Raw genomic sequence first — 21,105 nt, 5'->3', positions numbered from 1 at the left:
TCAAGAAGAAATAGGTTCAAAGGGCAATCTATAGCCAGCGAGAGCTCACAGGGGCAGCTGGAATTACTGGAATCAAATGGAGGGGGCAACAACGGAGAGCATGAGGTTCACCATCTTATTTTTACCCCTTAAAAAATATGTGCATGTAGATGCTAATTGAGTTTCTCCAGGATTGGCATAATGAGTAAGAAAATTCTTAAAATCAATATTTTATGTGCTTTGTTTAAATACGTATAGAAACTCACCCTCTTAATACTGAAAGATGCCATAGAGTTTTTATCTGTTGAATTTCAATTGCTTTATGACCCCAAGGCCTTTACTCATAGACACTAAAAATGAACATGGTTAATGAATCTCATGTTATTTTGAAAAAAAAAAAAAAAATGAGACAAAGAGGAGTAAAGTGTTGACATAGTAAATGAAGGAATTTGAACCTGAACACTTAGCTGAATGAGACATTTAAACTATGATGAGTGTGTATCTGTATAGAGCTGGAACAACTGGTTCAGGTGAATTTTAGCAACAGTAAAGCACCTGTATCTTTATTTAGATTAATGTGCTTGAACGTTTGTAACTATAAGTTAATGCAAGTATCTAATGCATGATATTGATTGTGACAAGTGCCTATATGTAAGGAAACACCTGTATGCCAAAGGAAAAGTTGTTATTAATTTACCTGAAAGATCTAAGACATGTACTTTCAGTATTAAATTTTTAAAAGCTTCATCATTTTATTCCACTGCCAGCTTAATGCTATTTAAGAGCCCACGTTGTACTTTTTTCTTTTAAGTGACTATTGCTTTATAGAGTTTCTCTTTGCTTAAGCTAGGGCAATTCAGTGTTCCTTTGTCCCTGGAGGAGGGAAGAGAAAAGTTTTATACACTATACAAAGCAGGTCATATGTTTTTGCCATCAGAAAATTAAGAAGAATAATTAGATTCCATGTAAATTAAGTCTCTGTAGATGAAAGTAGTAATATCTGCCTGAATATATTGCATAGATTGAACAAGAGGCTGGACTTTTGGAGGGCAGTGTGAAGGGGTGAGGTGCAGTGTGGCTAAGTGGGAGCTGGAAAGATGGCTTTTCTCTGCTCCCCTTCCTCCTCCCCTTCCTTCTTTCTTCTTGCTTTTTCTTTCTTTTTGTCCTAAATAATCTCCTTTAATTGTCTTAAAATTCTCTGTAGAATGAAGCAGGTCATAAAAAAGTAAAATAAGTAAAAACTTCGTAATTGAAGTCTGACAAGCCTTGAGAGAGTGTCTGTCTATTCTTTGCCAATCTCTTTGAATCATAACTTTTTTCCCCCAGAAAGGATATGTTTTCTGTGGAGAATTATATTTAACTTTCTCCTTTAACTTCCTAAAACAACCCTTAGGCTAGTCATCAAGATTCTACTTTAATTATTCCTTAAAACATTTAACAATATTTTACTCTGAATCTATCATTGGGATCTTTGTATCATCCATTTTTCTAAATGCCACAGGTTAAAAAGAATATGTGGTATACGTATCTATGGAATATAATGAACATAACAGTCTGAGGAATACAGTAGACCCAGAAACATGGAAGTAGGGCACAGACTGCCATCCCTCAGAAGAGGGGGTGGGAGGGGTGGAGGAGATAAACCACAGAACTTATATGCATGTATGCATAACCAATGGACATGGACAACAAAGCTGGGGACGGGGCGGGGGTGGGGTGGAGAGGGGGTGCCAATGGGGTGAAAAAGGAGAAACATCTGTAACAAAAAAATAAGTAAATAAGCTAAAAATAAATAAATAAATAAAATAGGGGTGGAAGGAGATAAACCACAGAACTTATATGCATGTATGCATAACCAATGGACATGGACAACAAAGCTGGGGACGGGGCGGGGGTGGGGTGGAGAGGGGGTGCCAATGGGGTGAAAAAGGAGAAACATCTGTAACAAAAAAATAAGTAAATAAGCTAAAAATAAATAAATAAATAAAATAAAAGCAAAATAGACCCAGAGACATAGAAGTAGGGTTCAGACTGACAAACTTCAGAGGAGGGGGTGGAGGGAGGGAAGGGATAAACCAAAGAACTTATGTGTATAAGCATAACCAGTGGACAGAGACAATAATGCTGGGGTCAGGGGGCGGGAACGAGAGGAGAAGGCCAATGGGGGGAAAAGGAGAAACATCTGTAACAAAAATAAGTTAATTAAATAAAAAATTAAAATAAAATAAAAAATAAATAAAAAGAATATGTGAAAGACTAGGCTCTCAGCCATGATTCTATTTTTTTTAAAAATAGAACTAAATTTGGCACTCTGTATCCAGAATATAAATTCCTTGTCATAAATATGAAAAGACATCAGATCAATACTAGAAAATAGACCAATATCAGGTCTCTCCACAGTACTCTATATTGAGTACTAACTCTGACCTGAGGTGCTTGTCAAGAAATGAAAGAGATGGAAGTAGAATTTGCATACTACATTATAATGAAATGGAGAGTATCATTCCTAAAGTACATGTCAGCTATTTAAAATACAATACCCATAATGATTTCTGGATCATTGTCACCTATAATTGAATATCTCCTTGCTCTAGTTCTTCTGCCTTTAACTCTATCCAAACTACCACGCTCTCACCTAGACGTCTTTAATACCTTTCTTACGTCCAACTTGCCTTTCTACAACCCATTTTCCACATGTAGCAACTAGAGTAATCCTTTAATAATATAAAAATCATGCCAGTTTAAAAACTTTCAACAGCTTACCATTGTAGTGTCATCACCCAGCTCCTGGCCTGGTCTAGAGACCTGCATGATCTCACCTTCCTCCTCAGACCTCATCTCGTACGCTCTCCTCCTCAATGGCAGTGACTCCTCAGCCACACTGGCTTTCTTTCAGATTCTAACATGTGCCAGGCTCTTTCCAAATTTAGAAATTTACACATGCTTTTCCCTCTTCTAGCGTGTTCCTTGACTCCCATCCCCACCCTGTTCCCATGACTAGCATCTTATCTTCCCACAAAGTTCTTCGGTTGAAATGTCACCTCTGCAGAGGGGCCTTCTGTGAACAACTTTCCAAAAATGTTCCATCTTTATTAGATTTCACATTGCTTTCTTTAACATTTTTTTTAGAACTTGCAATTTGTAATTTTATATTTATCTGTTGATATCGTACTCCTAATATTTTTAAATACTTCCTAATTTATGTTTTTTAAAAACATAAATAAGTTTTTAAAATAAGTTTCTCTCTCTCTGCCCCCAATCTGTCTTATAGCTCCTTGTTACTATATTAAATGCCAGTTTCGGTGATTAAGACCTACACTTCTATATAAGGATAATAAATGTAATAAAATTTTTAAAAAAGGAAGTTGATCTAAAAGAAAAGAGGAAGTGAGTAGAAATACCACTCCTGCTAAGCCCTGGAGAAGTGCAGGAAGAAACGACCTTGACAGATAGAGGCAGAAGGGTGAAGATGCTGGATATCTAGGTCCCGCAACCTCCTCAGTAGAGTTCAATCAGATTAGGTGTGGGCAACATCAAGAGCATGAAGCAACTGCCCTGTCCTCCCAGTGTGGGAGGATGGCAAGGAGATCATTGAGTAGGGGACCCTCTCGTTGACATGGAGACCCAGCATGGTGAAGGAGGTAGAATGGTAAGTCCTCACAGAGAACATCTAGCTTGAACTTTTAAGACTCCTTTGTTTCCCACATGATGTGAACATTTTATTGAAAGCTAGAGATTAGGCCAAAGAGCACCCTGTTGGCATGCAACAGAAACAGGACTGGATTCTCTGTGCCTTGTCAGCAGATAGAGGACATGGTGCAGTCTCAGAACAGAGAAGGCTATGGCTAGAAAGAGAAAAGGGAAGACTAGTTCATTGAGGAAGGTCAAAAGCAAGGTAAAGAGATCATAGACAGCAGATAGCAGCTGGTGCCTGCAGGATGGTCCAGACCAGTCACTGCTGTGGAATTCCTGACCATTCCACTCCGACACTTTTGAAGATCCAAGGGACAGTGGGGTCCAAAGGAAGCTTCACTGTGCCCCTGTACGTCACTGAAGACTTTCACTTGACATATACCCTGGCACCATCTTGGAGAAGAGGACAGAGGGAGTAGAAATTGCCTAAAAATAAGAGAGATTGAACTATTATTCAGAAAAGACTGAGCATTACTTACCAAGACTATTTCTTTGAACTTCTCAGTGTTTATTATTATATATTAGCACTGACATTTCAAACTGTTATCTTGTTCTACTGTTTGTCTGAACAATAAACATTTTTTTATCTTTATTGTTGAGAGTATTACAGATGTTCCTCTTTTCTTCCCCCATTGACCCCTCCTCCCCACTTCCAACCCCCTCCTGTTTTCCCCATATGATTGTCTGTGTCCGTTGGTTATGCATATATACAAATAAGTTCTTTGGTTTATCTCTTCTCACCCTACCCCACACCCCCTTCCCCTCTGAAGGTTGTTAGTCTGTTCCCTACTTCTATGACTCTGGATCTATTTTGATATTCAGCTTATTTTGTACATTATATTCCATAAATAAGTGAAATCAGGTGGAATTTGTCTTTCTCTGACTGGCTTATTTTGCACAGCATAACACTCTCTAAGTTCCTCCATGTTGTCTCAAATGGTAAAAGATCTTTCTTTCTACAGCTACATAGTATTCCATCATGTAAATGTACCACAGATTTTTTATCCACTCATCTATTGATGGGCATTTGAGCTGTTTCCAGATCTTAGCTATTGTAAATACTGCTGCTATGAATATAGGAGTACACATATTCTTTCTGATTAGTGTTTGAGGCTTCTTAGGATATGACCCAAGAAGTGGGATCACTGGGTCAAATGGCAGTTACGTTTTTAATTTTTTGAGGGAACCCCATATTGTTTTCCAGAGTGGCTGCACCAGTCTGCATTCCCACCAGCAGTGTACTAGAGTCCCCTTTTTTCACATCCTCACCAGCACTTGTTTGATAATTTGTTGATGGCAGCCATTCTGGCAGGAGTGAGGTGATACCTCATAGTAGTTTTTATTTGCATCTCTCTGATGATTAGTGACGTTGAACATTTTCTCATGTCTTTTGGCCATTTGTATGTCCTGTTTGGAGAGGTGTCTGTTAAGGTCATCTGCCCATTTTTTAATTGGGTTCTTTGTCTTCCTTTTGTTGACCTGTATGAGTACTTTATATATTTTGGATATTAACCTCTTAGTCAATGTTATCTTTGGCAAATATGTTCCCCCAAAGAGTGGGTTGGTTCCCTTTTCATTTTGATGCTGGTTTCTTTTGCTGTGCAGAAGCTTTTAATTTGATGTAGTCACATTTATTAATTTTTTTCTACCAAGATTATTTAAAATACTGAATTGGACTAGGTTTTAATCTGCATTCATGAAATTAAACTAATATTTTTCTGCCAAGTGGGAGCTCTGAGAAAGACCTGATTAGTTACAAACAATATAAAAGAGCTACATTTTTTTCCCTGCTTGTATGAATTGTAGTTAGATAAATGTTATCACCTTCTTACACTTACTATATGCATCTCTACGAGGACAGGCACCACACTGCCACATCCCTAGCTCATGATGTACTGCTGGTGTAATAGTGTTCAATGAATGAATAAGTGAATGAATGAAAGACTGAATGAACACTGGTTAAGAGTGCCGCACAGATTTTTCTCAGACAACTGTTAAGGAAAAGATAATATTTAATCAACCAGCTATTTATGTTTGGGGAAACTGAGTCTCTTAATTAACCTGACAGTGTAATGAAGAGTAAAACCACTAGAATCGAATCTGGTATCCACCTCTGGTTAGGCCACTAAATATCAGTGTGAGTTGGAGTAATCTTAAATTTTGTTTTAGATACTAAGGTATGAATATAAAGTCTTTTTAATCTTCAATAACTTTTATAGCTTTTAGTTTCCTTATGTGTTAAGCAAACATTTTTCATTTATCTATCATCTATCTATCTATCTATCTATCTATCTGGATTGATAACTGTTGAAATAATGTCAGCTTTTCAAAAGAAAGGTGTTATCTAATAAAGGTAGTGATATTGTAGACTACTATTAAATAAGAAACTAAAAACTTTGTTTTGGTTCATTTATATTAATTGTGGAAAACTGGCAATAATTCAAATTATTTTTCTTCTAAAATGGCCTTACTTGGGTTATGGTTGTCAGTAATGATTGCCTAATGACATCCAATCACCATTTACTTTCATGTCTTTACCCACATATTCAGGTGGAATTTAATGACTCAGTGTTGGGCTCAAGAACCTGACCAAAGACCTACTTTCCATGACATTCAAGACCAGCTTCAGTTATTCAGAAATTTTTCCTTAAACAGTATTTCTCAATGCAGAGAGGAAGCAAATCCCAGTGGAGTCGTAAATGAAGGCTTTGAAGGTAAGTTTGTTTGTCAACATTTTCTGGTTTTCTTTCCACCATGGATGGAACATGGTTAAAATGGTCATACTGCTGAGGTAGGGTTGGAACCTGCTCTATTCTAGAGCCTGTGCACTCAGACTTCACAGAGACACGACCGGGGTAAGGGAACTGCCCACATGCTCTCCTCTCTTTGTAATCAACAGTGTGCTGCCCTGCTAGGTAGAGTGAAAAAGCATTATTTATAGCCTACTAGAAAAAATATACCAATTTTATATTAAATTTATTTAGGTGCCAACTTTTGGCAAATTAAAATTAAAATTCTAAATAGTGTTCAAAAACCGACAGAAGCAGACATAAATATGCAGAATAATGGTGCAAGAAGAATTTAAAACTGGGAATGTAACCAAACTTTGATAATTTAGACAGAAATACAGAATTCTGTGCCACAGAATTGTTATGTACCATGCATGCAATTCCTGAAGATAAGGTATAGTGAGAGATATGGACATCACTAAACATTTTGATAATTGAGAGATAACAGAACAGAAGTGGCTGAGAAGAGAGAAGAAATGGAGTGAAAGGCAGAGTTTGCATATTTGTAAAGGGTGGAAGTCATGGAACAGGTCTTTCAAGGCAAGCCTAAGCTTAATTACCTTTTTAATAAAAGAGAATGTGTTGAATAATTGTTTGCTGCTTTGCAGACTGGTGGGCATATTTAGCAAAGCAGTGCAATGTTTGTCTTCATTGTCATTGTCCGGACACATGTAAGAGGATAAGAAAGCCACCGAAGGACTTTTTTGGAAAAAAAATAAAGGGTATTAGGATTACAGGGAGCAATAATATCATGCCTGTTCCATGGTCCTACTGACCTAATGGGGTGGAGAGGGGATAGAGAGAGAAGTGACATATCTGGGCATCTAGTAAAAATATCCCAGTGACTTCATCCAAACATTTGTGTAAACATCACCTCATCAGTCCCAGCAAGTTCTACAGGAAACAAATCTAAATGCTCCTCTGCTGTTCTAAACATAGCCAGTCAGCCGGCATATGTCTCGTCTGTTAATACCCTGTTTTGCTTGGAAGTCTTTATTTTAATATTTCCCTCTCAAAGAGAGGGTTGCTGAGTACATGCTGTCTTTGTTCAGGATCTCTGTTTTAAAGTTTGACTTGCAGTCTTCTTTTCAGTAGTTTTTAAACAAAAATAAACACCCCCTCCCAACCCCTCGCCCCACCCCCACTCCTGCTGCACGTCTCTTTATGCAATAAGATGTACTGATCACTGAGAGCTTGCCAGGGTCAAGTTACTAAATATTGCTCTAAGTCTCATGAACCAATGAAGTAGTTAGCTAATGATTTTTTTCTTTGACATAGGGCACCAGAATTTGTAGAAAGCATGTATTTGCCTTATATAAAAGTTTTCTTTTTTACAAATAACAATAGGCAAAAATTAAAATCATGGTTCAACAGAAAGTTTTTCATTATGCTATTCAATGGAATAAAAATATGGCAGGAAGTAGACTTATATTGTAGATTTAACTTTTTGTTAAAATTCTAAACTTTTCTTTAGCTTAATTTCTTTAAGCCCTTTTAGAATAGCCTGATTTCCTCAATAATCTGGGCCACTGGACTATTTAAAGTTAAATATCTTCTTTCTATCTATCACTTTCTGATAGTTTCTATTGATACGATCATATATAGCAAATTAATCTTATGAGTTTCTCAATGGCAATTAGTATGCATTGATAATAATCATAACGTTTAGATCCTTCCATAGATAGTCAGCACTTAAGCACTAACCAAACCTGGCATCTGATAAGTTATTTCTATGGGGAAGGTATTTTACAACACTGTTTGACTATTCATGTGGTTTGACATAGCTTTGATGATGTTTGAACAGTGAAGAGGAACATGAAATGATGCCAAAGAGCTTGTGAGCCTGCAGCTTGGCCAGCCTGTTTGTCATCAGTGAGGAGGGTCTGCAAAAACAAACAAACAAAAAAAACAAAAAGAGCAAGGACAGTAGTTCATATGCTCTTGTAATATAATAAGCTTTGCATCAGGTGTGGAAGTTGGTAAATAGGTAGATCCATTAAAGCTCAACAGGAAAAACTAGATACAATGATGCTTCCCTTAGTCCTTTGCATTCTAATACTTCAGTTTAAATTCATTTCTAAGAAATGCAACCTGGATGTACATCAGGCCTAAGTGCAGAAGATTGGCAGCCCAGCGGGTCTCACCCACACATGGGGATGCTCTCATGCTGGAAGGATGAGGAGGAGAAAGGGAAGGACCATCATCTAGCTACTGACATCTTTCTGATTTTTCAAATATACTGTATGAAAGGACAGTGATATTTCTGATCATAATTGTCTTTATCCAGGTACTAATACCCAGAGATTGGAAAGTATCGATAAAAAAAAAATCCCCACAATATACATGTGTATATTTATCTTGTATATTTATCTTTTTGATTACTTAGAATGTTGTGAAGTATTTCAGAAGTTCTGCTATTAGGTTTCAACAAGAGTTCTTATACTTTTCTATGCAAGAAGGTCAGCCTTTAAGTAGAGAAAGACAAAATAATATGAGTCTAATTGTGAATAGGCCCTGGCTGTCCATTTTTCTGCTGCCACCCTGACATCACATGCATGTGTGTCTCAGTCTGTGCTTCTCAAGGCTCCTGTTGGACACACTGCACACACACATGGGTCCTCCTTGCCCAGCACAGCAACTTCCCCTTTCCCTTGGGGAGGGTAACTACGAGGACACAGACTTAAACCAGACAGTCTGGGTTCAAATTCCAGCCGTGTGACTTTGGGCAAATTATTTAACCCCTCTGTGCCTCAATTTCCTCATCTGTTAAATGGGGATAATACTTTATGTACTTAATAGAAGAATGTGTTAATATATGAATATAGCTGAGAACAGTGTCTGATATATAGGAAGGACTCTATAAGTGTTAACAATAAATTTTATTATTAATACTCTGTATCTGTCATTTTCCTTCTACTTCCACCCTGCCATCAGAACTTGCCAGGCCTGTGTCCATTTCCCACCAGCCTTTCGAGGTCAGAGCATGCTAGTTTTAAATTTGCCAGTACTGTTAATGGTTGCATATGCTACTTTTCCCAGGGGGTGGCTGAGGAGGGCCAGCCACATCTGCTGCCTGTGTTCCTCAGGCCACACCCCATTCTCCTGCCTCAGGACCCTGGTTCTTACTGCTTTCTCTCCCTTGAATCTTCCTAAAATAGCCACATGGTGAATTTTCTCACTTAATTCAGGTATCTACTTGAATTTTGCCTCACAAGAGAGGATTTTGCTAACACCTCATCTAAAATAACAACTCTTCTCTCACCATTACTTTCTTGCACCCTTTTCTGCCAAATTTTCCTTCACAGCGTTTATTACCATCTGACATAGATTTAGTTGTCTGCTAACTTGTTGTCTGCCTTCCCCAATTAGAATGTAAATAAACCCCAAAGAACAAACAAGTTTGTTTCATTCATTGTTGTGCCATCAATACCTAGACCACAGCCTGGCACATGGTGGGAATCCCATGAATATGATCTTAATACATGATTACATGACTCAACCTAAAGGAATACATCCTTAAAGGAAGATATCAGCTGGGGTGGCAGGATGGAAGGGTAATGCATTCCTTTATTATAGCACACATCATCCCCTATGGTATTATACCTGCTCCCCTACTAGACTGTAAAGCCGCAGGGACAGGGAGCATGTCTTGTTTTTCTTTGTGTTCCCTTAGTGGTCCTCATAAATGTTTGCTGAAGCAATGTGTAAGGTTGGTGTTGTTATAATTCTCATACAACCCGTGTATTATAAATAATGGAAATCAAATAGATGCTAGAATAACTTTTATATTTTTTTCACAGATGAAGATGGCAACCTGGTTTGCTTGAATGTGGATGACAGTAGGTCAATTGCTTTAATGGAAACCAAGAATCAAGAAGGGTTAAACTATATGGTACTTGCTACAGAATGCAGCCATGGTGAAGATAATTCTGAGGGTCCTCTAGGCTCCAAGGAATCTGAATCCTGTGGTCTGAGGAAAGAGGAGAAGGAACCACATGCAGACAAAGGTATCTGCCAAGAAAAACAAGTGGCTTACTGCCCTCCTGGCAAGCCTGAAGGCCTGAACTATGCCTGTCTCACTCACAGTGGACACGGAGATGGGTCTGATTAATAACTCGGTTTGGGAAATGCAGAGTTGAGATAAACACTCCCATTAAGTAGTTACTGAAAAGGAAACCCTAGTGAAATGGTAGATGTTGGGGTGGTCTGTGACTGAATTAACACTGGAACGTTCCTGGATTCTAATCTTGGTTCTGAGAGCCACTTGGTTTCAGTTCTGACAACACCCATACCAACTGTCTAAACGTCAGCAAGATTCTGAGCTGAACCACCGAGCATTTGGAAAGCTTAGGAAGAGTCGTGTGTCTGGAAGGAAACTGCTCTCCCTTGGGGTCACTTAGACCACTGCCCACCCTTCAGTCTGGACTGTAACAGAAACATCTCGGTCAGACAGTTAGAGACAAAATAAGTATGTTCAAAGACCTGAAGGAGGGGGATGAGAAGCATCAGGGGCCCAAATGAACTACAAATTATCCTCAAAGGGACTAAGGAAATGAGTGACTAAATATCGCTACGTGTCCCAAAGGAACCAGCACCTATGACATAAGAAATCATTTGGAAAGCTATCGCTGTAATAAAATATTATCTTTAATGATTGTTCTAAAATATTCTGTATTTTGGAGGTTTTGCAATAATGAAAATAGGACCACGAAGATGTCTAAATCCTAAAGTTTAGCATTGGAGTTATATAAAAATCACTCTGTGACTTTTATGCTGTGGTGGAAATTAGCTAATATAAAGATTGTTTTTATTTGCCATATCTGTTTTACGTATACAGTACTTAACATTACATTTAGCATCAAATTCTCCTTAAAATTAAATATAAATGATTCTATAATAATTCAAGCTCTGTGATTTTCATCAATTACATGAAATAATAAATACCTAAGTGAGAACTATTTAAAATATTCTTCCATGAAACACTCATTCACAGCCAATCAGCTTTTTTCTGCAGCTACTCATTTAAATATGAAGTCTTAATTGCTCTAGTAGCAATGCTGATAAAGCTTTCTGGATCTTATTCAGGTGTAGTATACAGGATGTTCGCTAGACATAGAGAAGAACATTTGCTAAAACTACTGTGGAAGAGGATCACATAACCCCTTCCACCTTGGATAGTTTAGTTCACTTTTAAACTCGCCTTCACAGATGATTGGCTGATGGTGAGGAACACAGGGAAGTCAATGTGTTCTGTGAACAGCCTCCAAGTAAATATCCAGGGGTTGTGGCCACGTCTGTTGTTCCAATGACCAAGGCAGAATGTTTTCTCTGATCTTCTGACCCTCTTAATTATCGTTCTTTGTGATAGCCCAGCATATGACACCCCTTCCTGAGTTAGGGGATTCCTCCACCTTCATCCCTAGGTAGGAGCTATATTCCATTTGCTCCTCCAGGATCTCTGAGCAAAAAGCAGGCATGTGACCTGCCCACACCCCCCCACCCCCACCCCCACCCCCTCAGATACACTCACCACAGGCTCCTAATTGACAGCTAAGGATGCTAAGAAATAGGGATCACAGTGAGTCTTTCCCGGTGATGGTGGCAACTGCAGTTTTTCTGGTACATCTGCAGTGTCTAGGGCTAGGAGGGTTGGCAGAGCAAGTCTGAAGCCTGGTGCCTCTGGCAGCTGGGGTAACCAGATTGACCAGTTCTTCTGTGTGCTTCTAGCCACTGCTCCAGGCTCCATAGTCCCCAGTCTGCAATTCTATTGATAAACCCCCTCAGCCTTTTAATAAATATTAAATCAGCCAGAGTCAGTTTCTGTTGCTTGCAACCAGGACTTTTACTCTGCCAGTGCCAGGGACTTTTATTTTGAAAAACCATTAAGGGAGCAGAAATGTATAGAAGAATTGGATTTTCAGTGCAATACATCTGCATCACAATTTAGACAGTAAAGACATGTACAGAATATCTGAGGATTCTGCCCATAAAATATCATGTTTCAGCTAAAGTGTAAGTGTAAATCAGCAGTCCTTGTTATAATTCATAATGAATAATATTGGAGAAATATGTAATGCAAAATAAAATAGACAATGGCTAAACTCTCACAGGCAAGATTTATTATGGATAATAGTAATTGATAAAATACAAATGGCTGGTATTATTAAAAACTATGTGAGTTAATTCTGTAAAAGTTAGATTTTATAAGTAAGAAGAAAAATTGGCGTGGCTCAAATAGAACTTGTTGAAAGGTGTTTCTCACTAAAATTTAGCAGGAGTATAAAACTTTATTGATAGATATTTTATCTGAAAGATATGATCTGGAAATATTAGACTTGGGGGAAATAATGACTCAGGTAAATGAAAATGAAACTATACAAAAGCGGAGATCTTCATTTTAAATTGTTCAAGGAGAAATAATAATCTGTAAGAAAAATATTTAAGTTGACAATGAAAAATATTTTTTAAGATTTAACACAGCCAACTGGACAAAGATTTACCTAGGTAAAATTAATGTTGATATCATTCTGGTGAAAACACTTTACTGGAAACATCCTTGAGAAAAGAGCCTGTCCCAGATACTCTCTGTGTTGCTTATCCATACTGGTTGTCCCCGGCCCATTGGAATCACCCCACCCATTCTTCTCTGCTTATCTAAACCCCACTCATTCTTTAGGATTAGCTTATATCACAATTTCTTTTTTGGAAAGGCTTGCCCCTAACCTAACTTCCTGCTCTTTCCATTCTCACAGTTACTATTGCCTTTCTTGTCCTCACATCTCATTTGGCAGTAACCACGTGTAATACCATTCCATTCCTACATAGCTTACCTACTTAAGTATAGCAAAAACTTTCTAAAGATAGGGTGGTGTCTTCCAACCCTCTGTATCTTCTCTAAGCCAAAGTAGATAGTAATGTTAAATGGGTTAATTGGCTGATTTTCTTATCATCCTTTTCCAACACATTTGACAACAAGTCCCCACTTGTAGCTCATAAGGGATGTGAGAAAATTGGTCTAATGCCAAGAGGGACTCAATATTATTTTTATGCTGAGTTATCTCCTGAGACCTACACAGACAAATTACAGAAGTTGGAGGACTACTTTGAGCTTCAGATCAGACTTAAGTAGGGCCTGAAATTCTGGAAGCCCTTGAAATGTTGGTGAATGGATGCTAAAAGAGGCAACAAATTATTTTGTTACTGTCAGTTTCCACCTGTCTCAAATCCACTTTAAAATATATATATATATATATATATATGCGCTTTTTAGAGAAAGAGGAAGGGAGAGATAGAAACATCAATGGGAGAGAGATACACTGATTAGCTGCCTCCTGCACACCCCCATTGGGGATTGATGTGCCCTGACTGGGAATTGAACTGAGACCTCTCAGTCTATGGGGCGATGCTCAATCCACTGAGCTCCACCAGCCAGGCCCATCTTTCATCCTCATAATGGCTTATACAGATATGGGATAAAATTTAAGGTGCTCTTGACTTCTCTTTGACTTTCTTTTCTTGATAAAAGGGAGTCAGTCCAATTTTGCTTTTTGCAGTTGGCCAGGGCTATGTAGTGTCCCAATCAGAGGACCTGTCCCAATCCTTAAAGGCTTCTTTACAACCAGCAGAATCAGGGGTCAAAAATATACCACCCAAAAGCTATTGTAAATATTTTCTTTCAGCTTTTTAAAAATATTTTTTCCAAATGTGAGCTTATTTTCATGGCAGAAGTTGTTGTAGTTAGCTAGTGTTTTTTACTTAAAACCACAGCATATGCTTTCCCCCTTATCATTAAAAATTATTCATTAATGTTTCTAATGGCTGCAAAAAAATCCCTTAGGATTAATAAGCTATAGTTTACTGCTCCCTTGTAAATCTACCCATTTACTCATTCTTTCACTCATCCAATACCTGTTTATTGAGTGCTTACTATGTAGGAAACATTGTTATAGGCACTAGGAATAGAGCCTATATGGAGGTTACTTTCCAGCATTCTAGTTGATGAAGAAGACATAATAAATACAACAAACAAATATATAAGACAAATATTATATGTATCACATGAGGGAGGATGCTGAATGCTAATAGAAATATGAATCAAGGGACAAGGTCTAGACAGAGAGAGAGGGAGTGAAGGCAGTTGCTATTTTATGTTGGGTAGCCAGAGAAGGCTACTCTAATAAAGAAATACTTAGCAAAGATTGCAAATAAATAAAAGAATGGGTCATAAAAATATATAGCAGAGAAAAAGCCAAGTTTAAAATTCCTCCCAGAGATGGAAACATGCTTGTCCTGCATCAGGAATGGCATCAAGGCCAGGAGTGAAGTGGAGGGGAGGGAGGTACTGGAGGTCAGATAATGCAGGCTACTGTAGGCTGAAAAGGAATTGTGAACTGTGTGATGTAAACTGGAACTATCCCAGGCAAACCGGGACATATGGTTACCTTACTTGTAAATAACACCTGACACAGTTAATAATTCCATCCTTCAAACACTTTGTTCAGTTGGCTTCTGGGATTCCACTTCCTTTATTTTTTTAACCCCTCCTCTTTTTTTTTTTTTTTAATATTTTTTCATTATTGATTTTAGAGAGAGAGGCAGGGAAAAGAGGGAAAAAATAGAAACACTGATGAGAGAGAACACCGATCAGCTGCCTCCTGCATGCCCCTCACTGGAAACCAGGCCCACAACCTGGGCATGTGCCCTGACCAGGAATCGAACTGGTGACCTCCTGGTGCACATGGGTCGATGCTCAACCAGTGAGCCACACTGGCCAGGCTTAACCCCTCCTTCTTAGTTTTCTTTGCAGGTCCCTCCTCAGTTTCCTAACGTCTAATCATGGGAGAGACTCTGGCCTCCTGGCTTCCGACTTCCTCTTTATCTACATACACCTCTGGTTGAGCTGAACCAGTCTCATGTCCAGTCTCAGCCTCATCTACATATTGACTACTTTTCAGCCTGAATACGTCTCCTTAATCCCTCTACAACGGCATACTCAGCTCTCTCCTTAGATCTCTAAACTAAACATCCTAACTGAACCTGATTGCCACCCTGCCTCTCAAAATGAATCCTTCTCCTGCAGTCTTCTCCATCTCAATGAGTGGCAACCTCCTTCTTCCTACTACTCCGTGATGGTCTGCTCTGCAGTCCAGAGCTGATGGTAGTAGAGGCCATCCCAAGTCTGGGCTTGTTAACATCCACAGGTATGAGGCGGCCCTGAAATAATGCAGACTGGACAGCTGCACTTGACCACTAGAAGCCAGGGGACCCCCATCAGTGTAGTGATAGAGAGGCAGCCAATGGGGTTGACCATAGGGGGTTATGCAGGTAGGTAATAAAGCATGTTGTCCCTAGGGCAAATTAGATGGGCAGTTTAACATCTACAATCAGAAAAAGGCAAAAATGGAAGAGTAGGAGGCTGATGTGGTCACTCCAATAAAAATTATGATCTAAGATCTGAACCAACTTTCAAATCTGTAACCCACAGACTGAAGAAGTGGACAGATCCTAGAAGAATGCTATAACACTATTGTAGTATACACTATAATGATACCCCCATAGGGAACTATGGTCATGTACTCTAGTGACTGTGCCCTGGAAAAGGAGGAAATTCCCAGACATTTCAGACCATTGGACGAAGGGTCTGAATTGACAATGGTATCCAGATACCTGAGGCATCATTATAACTGCTCCTGCTGCCTGCCTGCCCTGTCAGAGTGGAGTTTATGGAGCCAGGTATTAAATTAAGTCCTGGCCAAAGTCTAACCTACAGTGTGTCCACTGGGTCCAAGCCCCACCAGTGGTTCTTCTCACCAATTCTGATCGAATACAACTTCATTATGGTTTTCCTTCATGCTACAGGTCTGACCCTGCCCGAGATCCTTTTCTTACTCCTTTAAAAAAGTACGAGTGAAAATGTGTTTTTAGAAGAAGCCTTTAAACAAGAAAAAACAAATATCATGAGCTCTGTTCTTTATCTCTCTCTCTCTCTACTATTTATTTATTTATGAAAATCCGTCAGTGCCTTTCTCTTAATTTCTGAGTGTGGAGGAGAAATTGCCTGGGGTGAAAAGATTTCACACTCCACAAAGCAAGGTGGCACAGTACTAATAAGACAGAACTTTTAGGTAGTGCTTCCAGAGACACCAGAAAATTCTATATAGAATTAGGTACAGGAAAAAATCATATAATACTAGAGGAAAAAATATCCAATAGTTTTCTGGAATAGATTACACATTAGGTAAAATGCAGTGGAAGAAGAAAAAAGAAATAGGATTATATGTCATAAAAATAAACTGCAATAACCAAAAATAGTTTTTGTTTTGTTTTCCATTCCATTTCTCAATAATACCATTATTGGCACAGGGCCAATCACACAGTTACCAAAAAAATGAGGGCAAGGCTGTAGTAATGAGAATTAGCAGGAAAAGAAATAAGCTTGTGACAGTCCCATCCATTATAATTGTTGTTTTGAGCAAATGTGTGCATAGACTTTCAAGATATTTGACTTGTTCTTCCTAAGTGAAAACTATTTTTATTTGAAGTATTGTAAAGAAGGTTCCAAATAACAAGGTTAATTGAATATTTTAGTAGTTGTAAATACATGTACAGACTCAAGTATGTACTCTGAAAATATATGTTGGTAAAATTTCTAATTGGTAACTAGATCATTAGAGTCATGCAAATATTGATTGCGAATCAGAAAATTTTATTCTCTAGTTTTGTTTTGCAAAGTTTAGTTTAACTTAACCTAAATTTCTCTTATGTTGTGATAATTTTGCATTTATTTATTTATGCTGTTTTGATAAGAAGTGGAAATAATGATGACAGTGGAGGATAGTTTGAGCAAAATCACTTGGATGATTTTGAGGCATTGGGAGGTAAGCAGAATGAGAGCTCACTAGGAGGTCCTAAGAACAAAACAAGGGAACAGGAAATTCGCTGCTGCTGCTTTTCTGGGTGAGATAAATGAATTCCAGTAAGGCAGGGGAATCTGGACATCTTATTTTGTTGTAAGGAGCTTAGTTTCATAAAAGTACATTGGAAACTCATAGAAATACTGTAATTTAAAGTGACATTATATTGTGAAGAACTTAGATATTTTTTCTTAATTGAGTTAAACTTTTTTTAAGTGAAAAATTCCAAATAAAAGGTAACGTTTTACCAAAGTAAAAACTGTTCTGATAGATATATTTCTCTAAACACTATATGTTGCTCTACACATTATTCTTCAGTTAAATAGTTTACTCCTTCCCCCTGAAAGAGAATGTATGTGTTTTCTTGAAGTGAGCTTCGATGAGCAGAATCACGTCTGCTGACTCTGCCAGTGGCCACTCTGCCTGGACGTGATGTTTCTGCTGGAGTGGAGGTCAAGGCTAGAGACAACTGGGAGCTGTTCCTGAAGGCTGCCTTGCCTTTTTAGGTTATGAGGGTCTCTCTGTGTTTAGGATAACATGATTGACAGGTCCATTCCAGTTCCAATTAGCACCCTATAATTTATTAGCTTCTGCTTTCAGATTATGCGTTAACTTCACAAATATTTCAACCACGGAAACAGCAGCTATCAAGTGTCTCTCTTCTGATCCAGCCTCTGGGCTGCAGTGAAATACAAGGAAAGAGCAGTACAGTTGGTCTGTCAAGTGAGAATAATCATTTGTGTCTGTGCCTGTCTGAGGGCATGGTTCTCTGATTTCTCTTCGGGCCTGCACGTGTCTGTGTCTGTGTGTGTGTGTGTGTGTGTGTGTGTGTGTGCGTGATTTGTAGGTAAATAGATTTTATTGTGCACCTACTGTACTTGTATTATTAGAGTTCCATTTCTTTTATTCATGGGAGATGAGAGAGAGCTGGTGTTGAGAAAATGTGAAATTTACATTTGCTTAACCCTGTTGCTTGCATTAATATCAAAACTTTCATTAAGTATAGACAGCAACTGTAATAACCATTCTGCCTTTACAGCATTATTCCTTTTCTCTAGATTTAGGAATACATAATAGATAATGAATACTAATAATCCTAAAAATCTTGCAAGAAAGAATGGGCTATATCCAGCAAAGACTTACAAGAACAATCAAAATGTGAATTATTTACATGCAAATTATCAACAGACTACAAGCAGTTTTATAAAGGAGTCATAATATTTTCCAGTTTTGTTTATTTTAAGTCTTTCAAACATCTTTCTATTTTTCTTCCATGCTTTGACACCTGAAGAATTACACTTAAAAATGCATTTTATGGAAATGGCATTTATATGGAAAGCAGTTGTCTAGGTTTTCTTTTTCATGTCCTCAATCTCCAAAGTAACCAATCACTGAGTGCTTTAAAAAAAAAAAAAAAAAAAGAGCTCCTTGTTTATTTTGCTAGATTATAGGTACCTACACACAGGGACAGGGTTTGTGATTCTAAGTGAACTGCAGGTTAAGGTTACCTTAAGAGTTGTTTCCCTCTGATGCAAAATGGGAGAAAATGCAGTACTTACCCAGAAAGAGTGGCCAGAGAGGCTTCCGGTCGGGGAGTCTGAGTCCCAACACCCACCCCTCCAGCCCTCTCTTCCATCCGGGCCCAGATGATTCTTAAGTCATTGCTAGAATTTGCCATCCATTGAAATAGAACTTCAAAGGGGAAAGGAGACAGGATGGCAACTCCTTTCAAACTAAAGGAGAACAGATAGAGTTCCCCATAGTTGGGGGACTGAGTTCTCAGCCAGAGGGCAATCGGCAAAAGGATTACTTGGTGGCGGAGAGCTGTCTCTCCCCTTTTCATCACCTCTCCCTCAGCCAGTGAGGCCAAGTGCAAAGAAAACACTGGATGAGGAGGACACAGAAGATCCCAATGGGGATGATCAGAGGAGAATCTAATCATTCTCTTAGGCCCCCAACCAGGTACAATCTAGGTAAAAATATCATGTTTGCCTTTTCACATGCCATGCTTTTCTCATGTCTCATTTCCTTGAATGCCCTTCCTTCAGCCCTAGGGCCTTCTCTAATCTGAATGGTTTTATGAATATTAGCAAGACAGGCAGGGGAATTCATATTTTCATGACTTGGTGGACCTAAAGAATGACAGTGAGGGTTATTAATTACCCAAAATTCTCTTTGATGCTCTCATTACACTGAATCATTATAGTTAGAGGTCATCTTCATTTCTACTTTAGGAACGTATACCATGGAAGGAAATGCTCTGCTCCGTGTGTCCTATGTGCCTGGTCGCTGGAGCCCCGCTCAGTAGTGGTCTGTTCAGGACTGCCGCAAAGGCCAGTTCCAATGAATGAGTCTCCTCACCAGCAACCTGATATTCAGCTCAGATGCAGCTCAGGAGAGAGTTTTCAGTAATCAGAGTCTTGTGGCTGGGAAAATGCTCCCAGAGGGTTCTGATCAGAGATCTCGTGAGTGCTCCCACAGGTGCAGCACAGGGAAAGAGCCTCTTTCTGTGAGGACCACTTGGAGATGTCTAGCGGAGAATGCCCTGCTGTGCTTTCTGCTTCCACTCAGTGACAACTTCTAAAAAGTGAGCTGGAACTTAATGCATTTTACTCATGCTTGTATATTGCTGCGATCCATGCCAATGGAACATGGATTAAAAAAATATCCACAGAGATGTCCAAAGTTAATTTTAGCTATTACTTCAATGTCCAGACTTCAGGCTAACTCTTACACGACTTGGTTAGGTTGGGTGTGAAGAACTTCAGAGCAGTGAAGGCTAATGCAATACTGAAATGAATGAAGAGTAGCAATTATAATTTCCTCTTGGAGAAGAATGGAGACTGCATCTCACTGGTCTACAGGTAGTGGCATCTGATGAAGGGTCTGGACATTGACCTATGATAGTTCATTTCAGATGGTTCATCTGGGATTCCACAAGCTCTACAGTGTGTCAGTCTTTCTGCTGCCCTGCTTCTTCCCTGCCTTAGTCATCTATTGGGGAGGAGAAATGAAGCCCACAGTTGAAAAGTCAGAGACAAATGGCAAGTATACAAGCAGTTACTGCAGTGGGTAGTGGTGCAGTCTCTGCATCTGGGCTGCCTGGGCTGGTATCCTGGCTCTGCCACTGACTAGCTATGAGACTGGGCAAATTATTTCTCTTCTGTGAGCCTCAGTTTTCTTGTCACTATAAAGGGAATCATAATAATAAATATCACATAGAATTGTTATGAGGCTTTAATGACCTGACCTATATATAAAGCCCTCAGACAAGTGCCTGGTATATGAAAAACAATTAACATTAGTTATTACTATTGTTAACACATCTCATGCAGTATAATTACATAGTACCTTCCATCTGAGCAAACACAAAAATAGGTCCTTGTAATAAGCATAATTGACTTCACAGCCTACTAACACAGTAGGGAGAGAGGATGGGTAACTTTGTTAAGTCGTGCTCTGAGTAAGGTTCCTTAACTGCCCCCAACTCTTGAGACTATTATTCAAGATAAATTATATTTGCCTCTCATGTTACAGTGAAGGTTAATATCTCTAATAATATTTTTATGCCTTAACAATCTGCAAGGGCAATTTGGGCATAACACAAACTATCTCTCTCAGAGATACATGAATAATTTTGGCATTTTGAGAAAACTATCAATTTCGCTCTCTATTTCTCTCTCTCTCTCTCTCTCTCCCCCTAGTTGTAACTTTGGTTTCTTAGCCTAGTT

General features: G+C 38.7%; 1 protein-coding gene across 2 annotated transcripts in view; it reads left to right on the top strand.

Moving 5' to 3' along the window:
• The window catches only part of ROS1 (ROS proto-oncogene 1, receptor tyrosine kinase), a 96,734-nt gene extending 86,133 nt beyond the window's left edge, over positions 1-10,601 (top strand). For both annotated transcript variants that reach the window (XM_036248747.1, XM_036248746.1), the window contains 2 exons: positions 6,223-6,386; positions 10,262-10,601. In XM_036248747.1, the coding sequence (XP_036104640.1) occupies positions 6,223-6,386; positions 10,262-10,572 (475 nt within the window). In that variant the 3' untranslated portion in view covers positions 10,573-10,601. The remainder of the gene's footprint in view (positions 1-6,222; positions 6,387-10,261) is intronic.
• Positions 10,602-21,105: the final 10,504 nt, after the last annotated feature.

The sequence above is a fragment of the Molossus molossus genome, unplaced genomic scaffold (genome assembly GCF_014108415.1).
Source record: "Molossus molossus isolate mMolMol1 unplaced genomic scaffold, mMolMol1.p scaffold_m16_p_8, whole genome shotgun sequence".
Taxonomy (NCBI): domain Eukaryota; kingdom Metazoa; phylum Chordata; class Mammalia; order Chiroptera; family Molossidae; genus Molossus; species Molossus molossus.
This window is presented reverse-complemented; position numbering and strand designations above follow the sequence as displayed.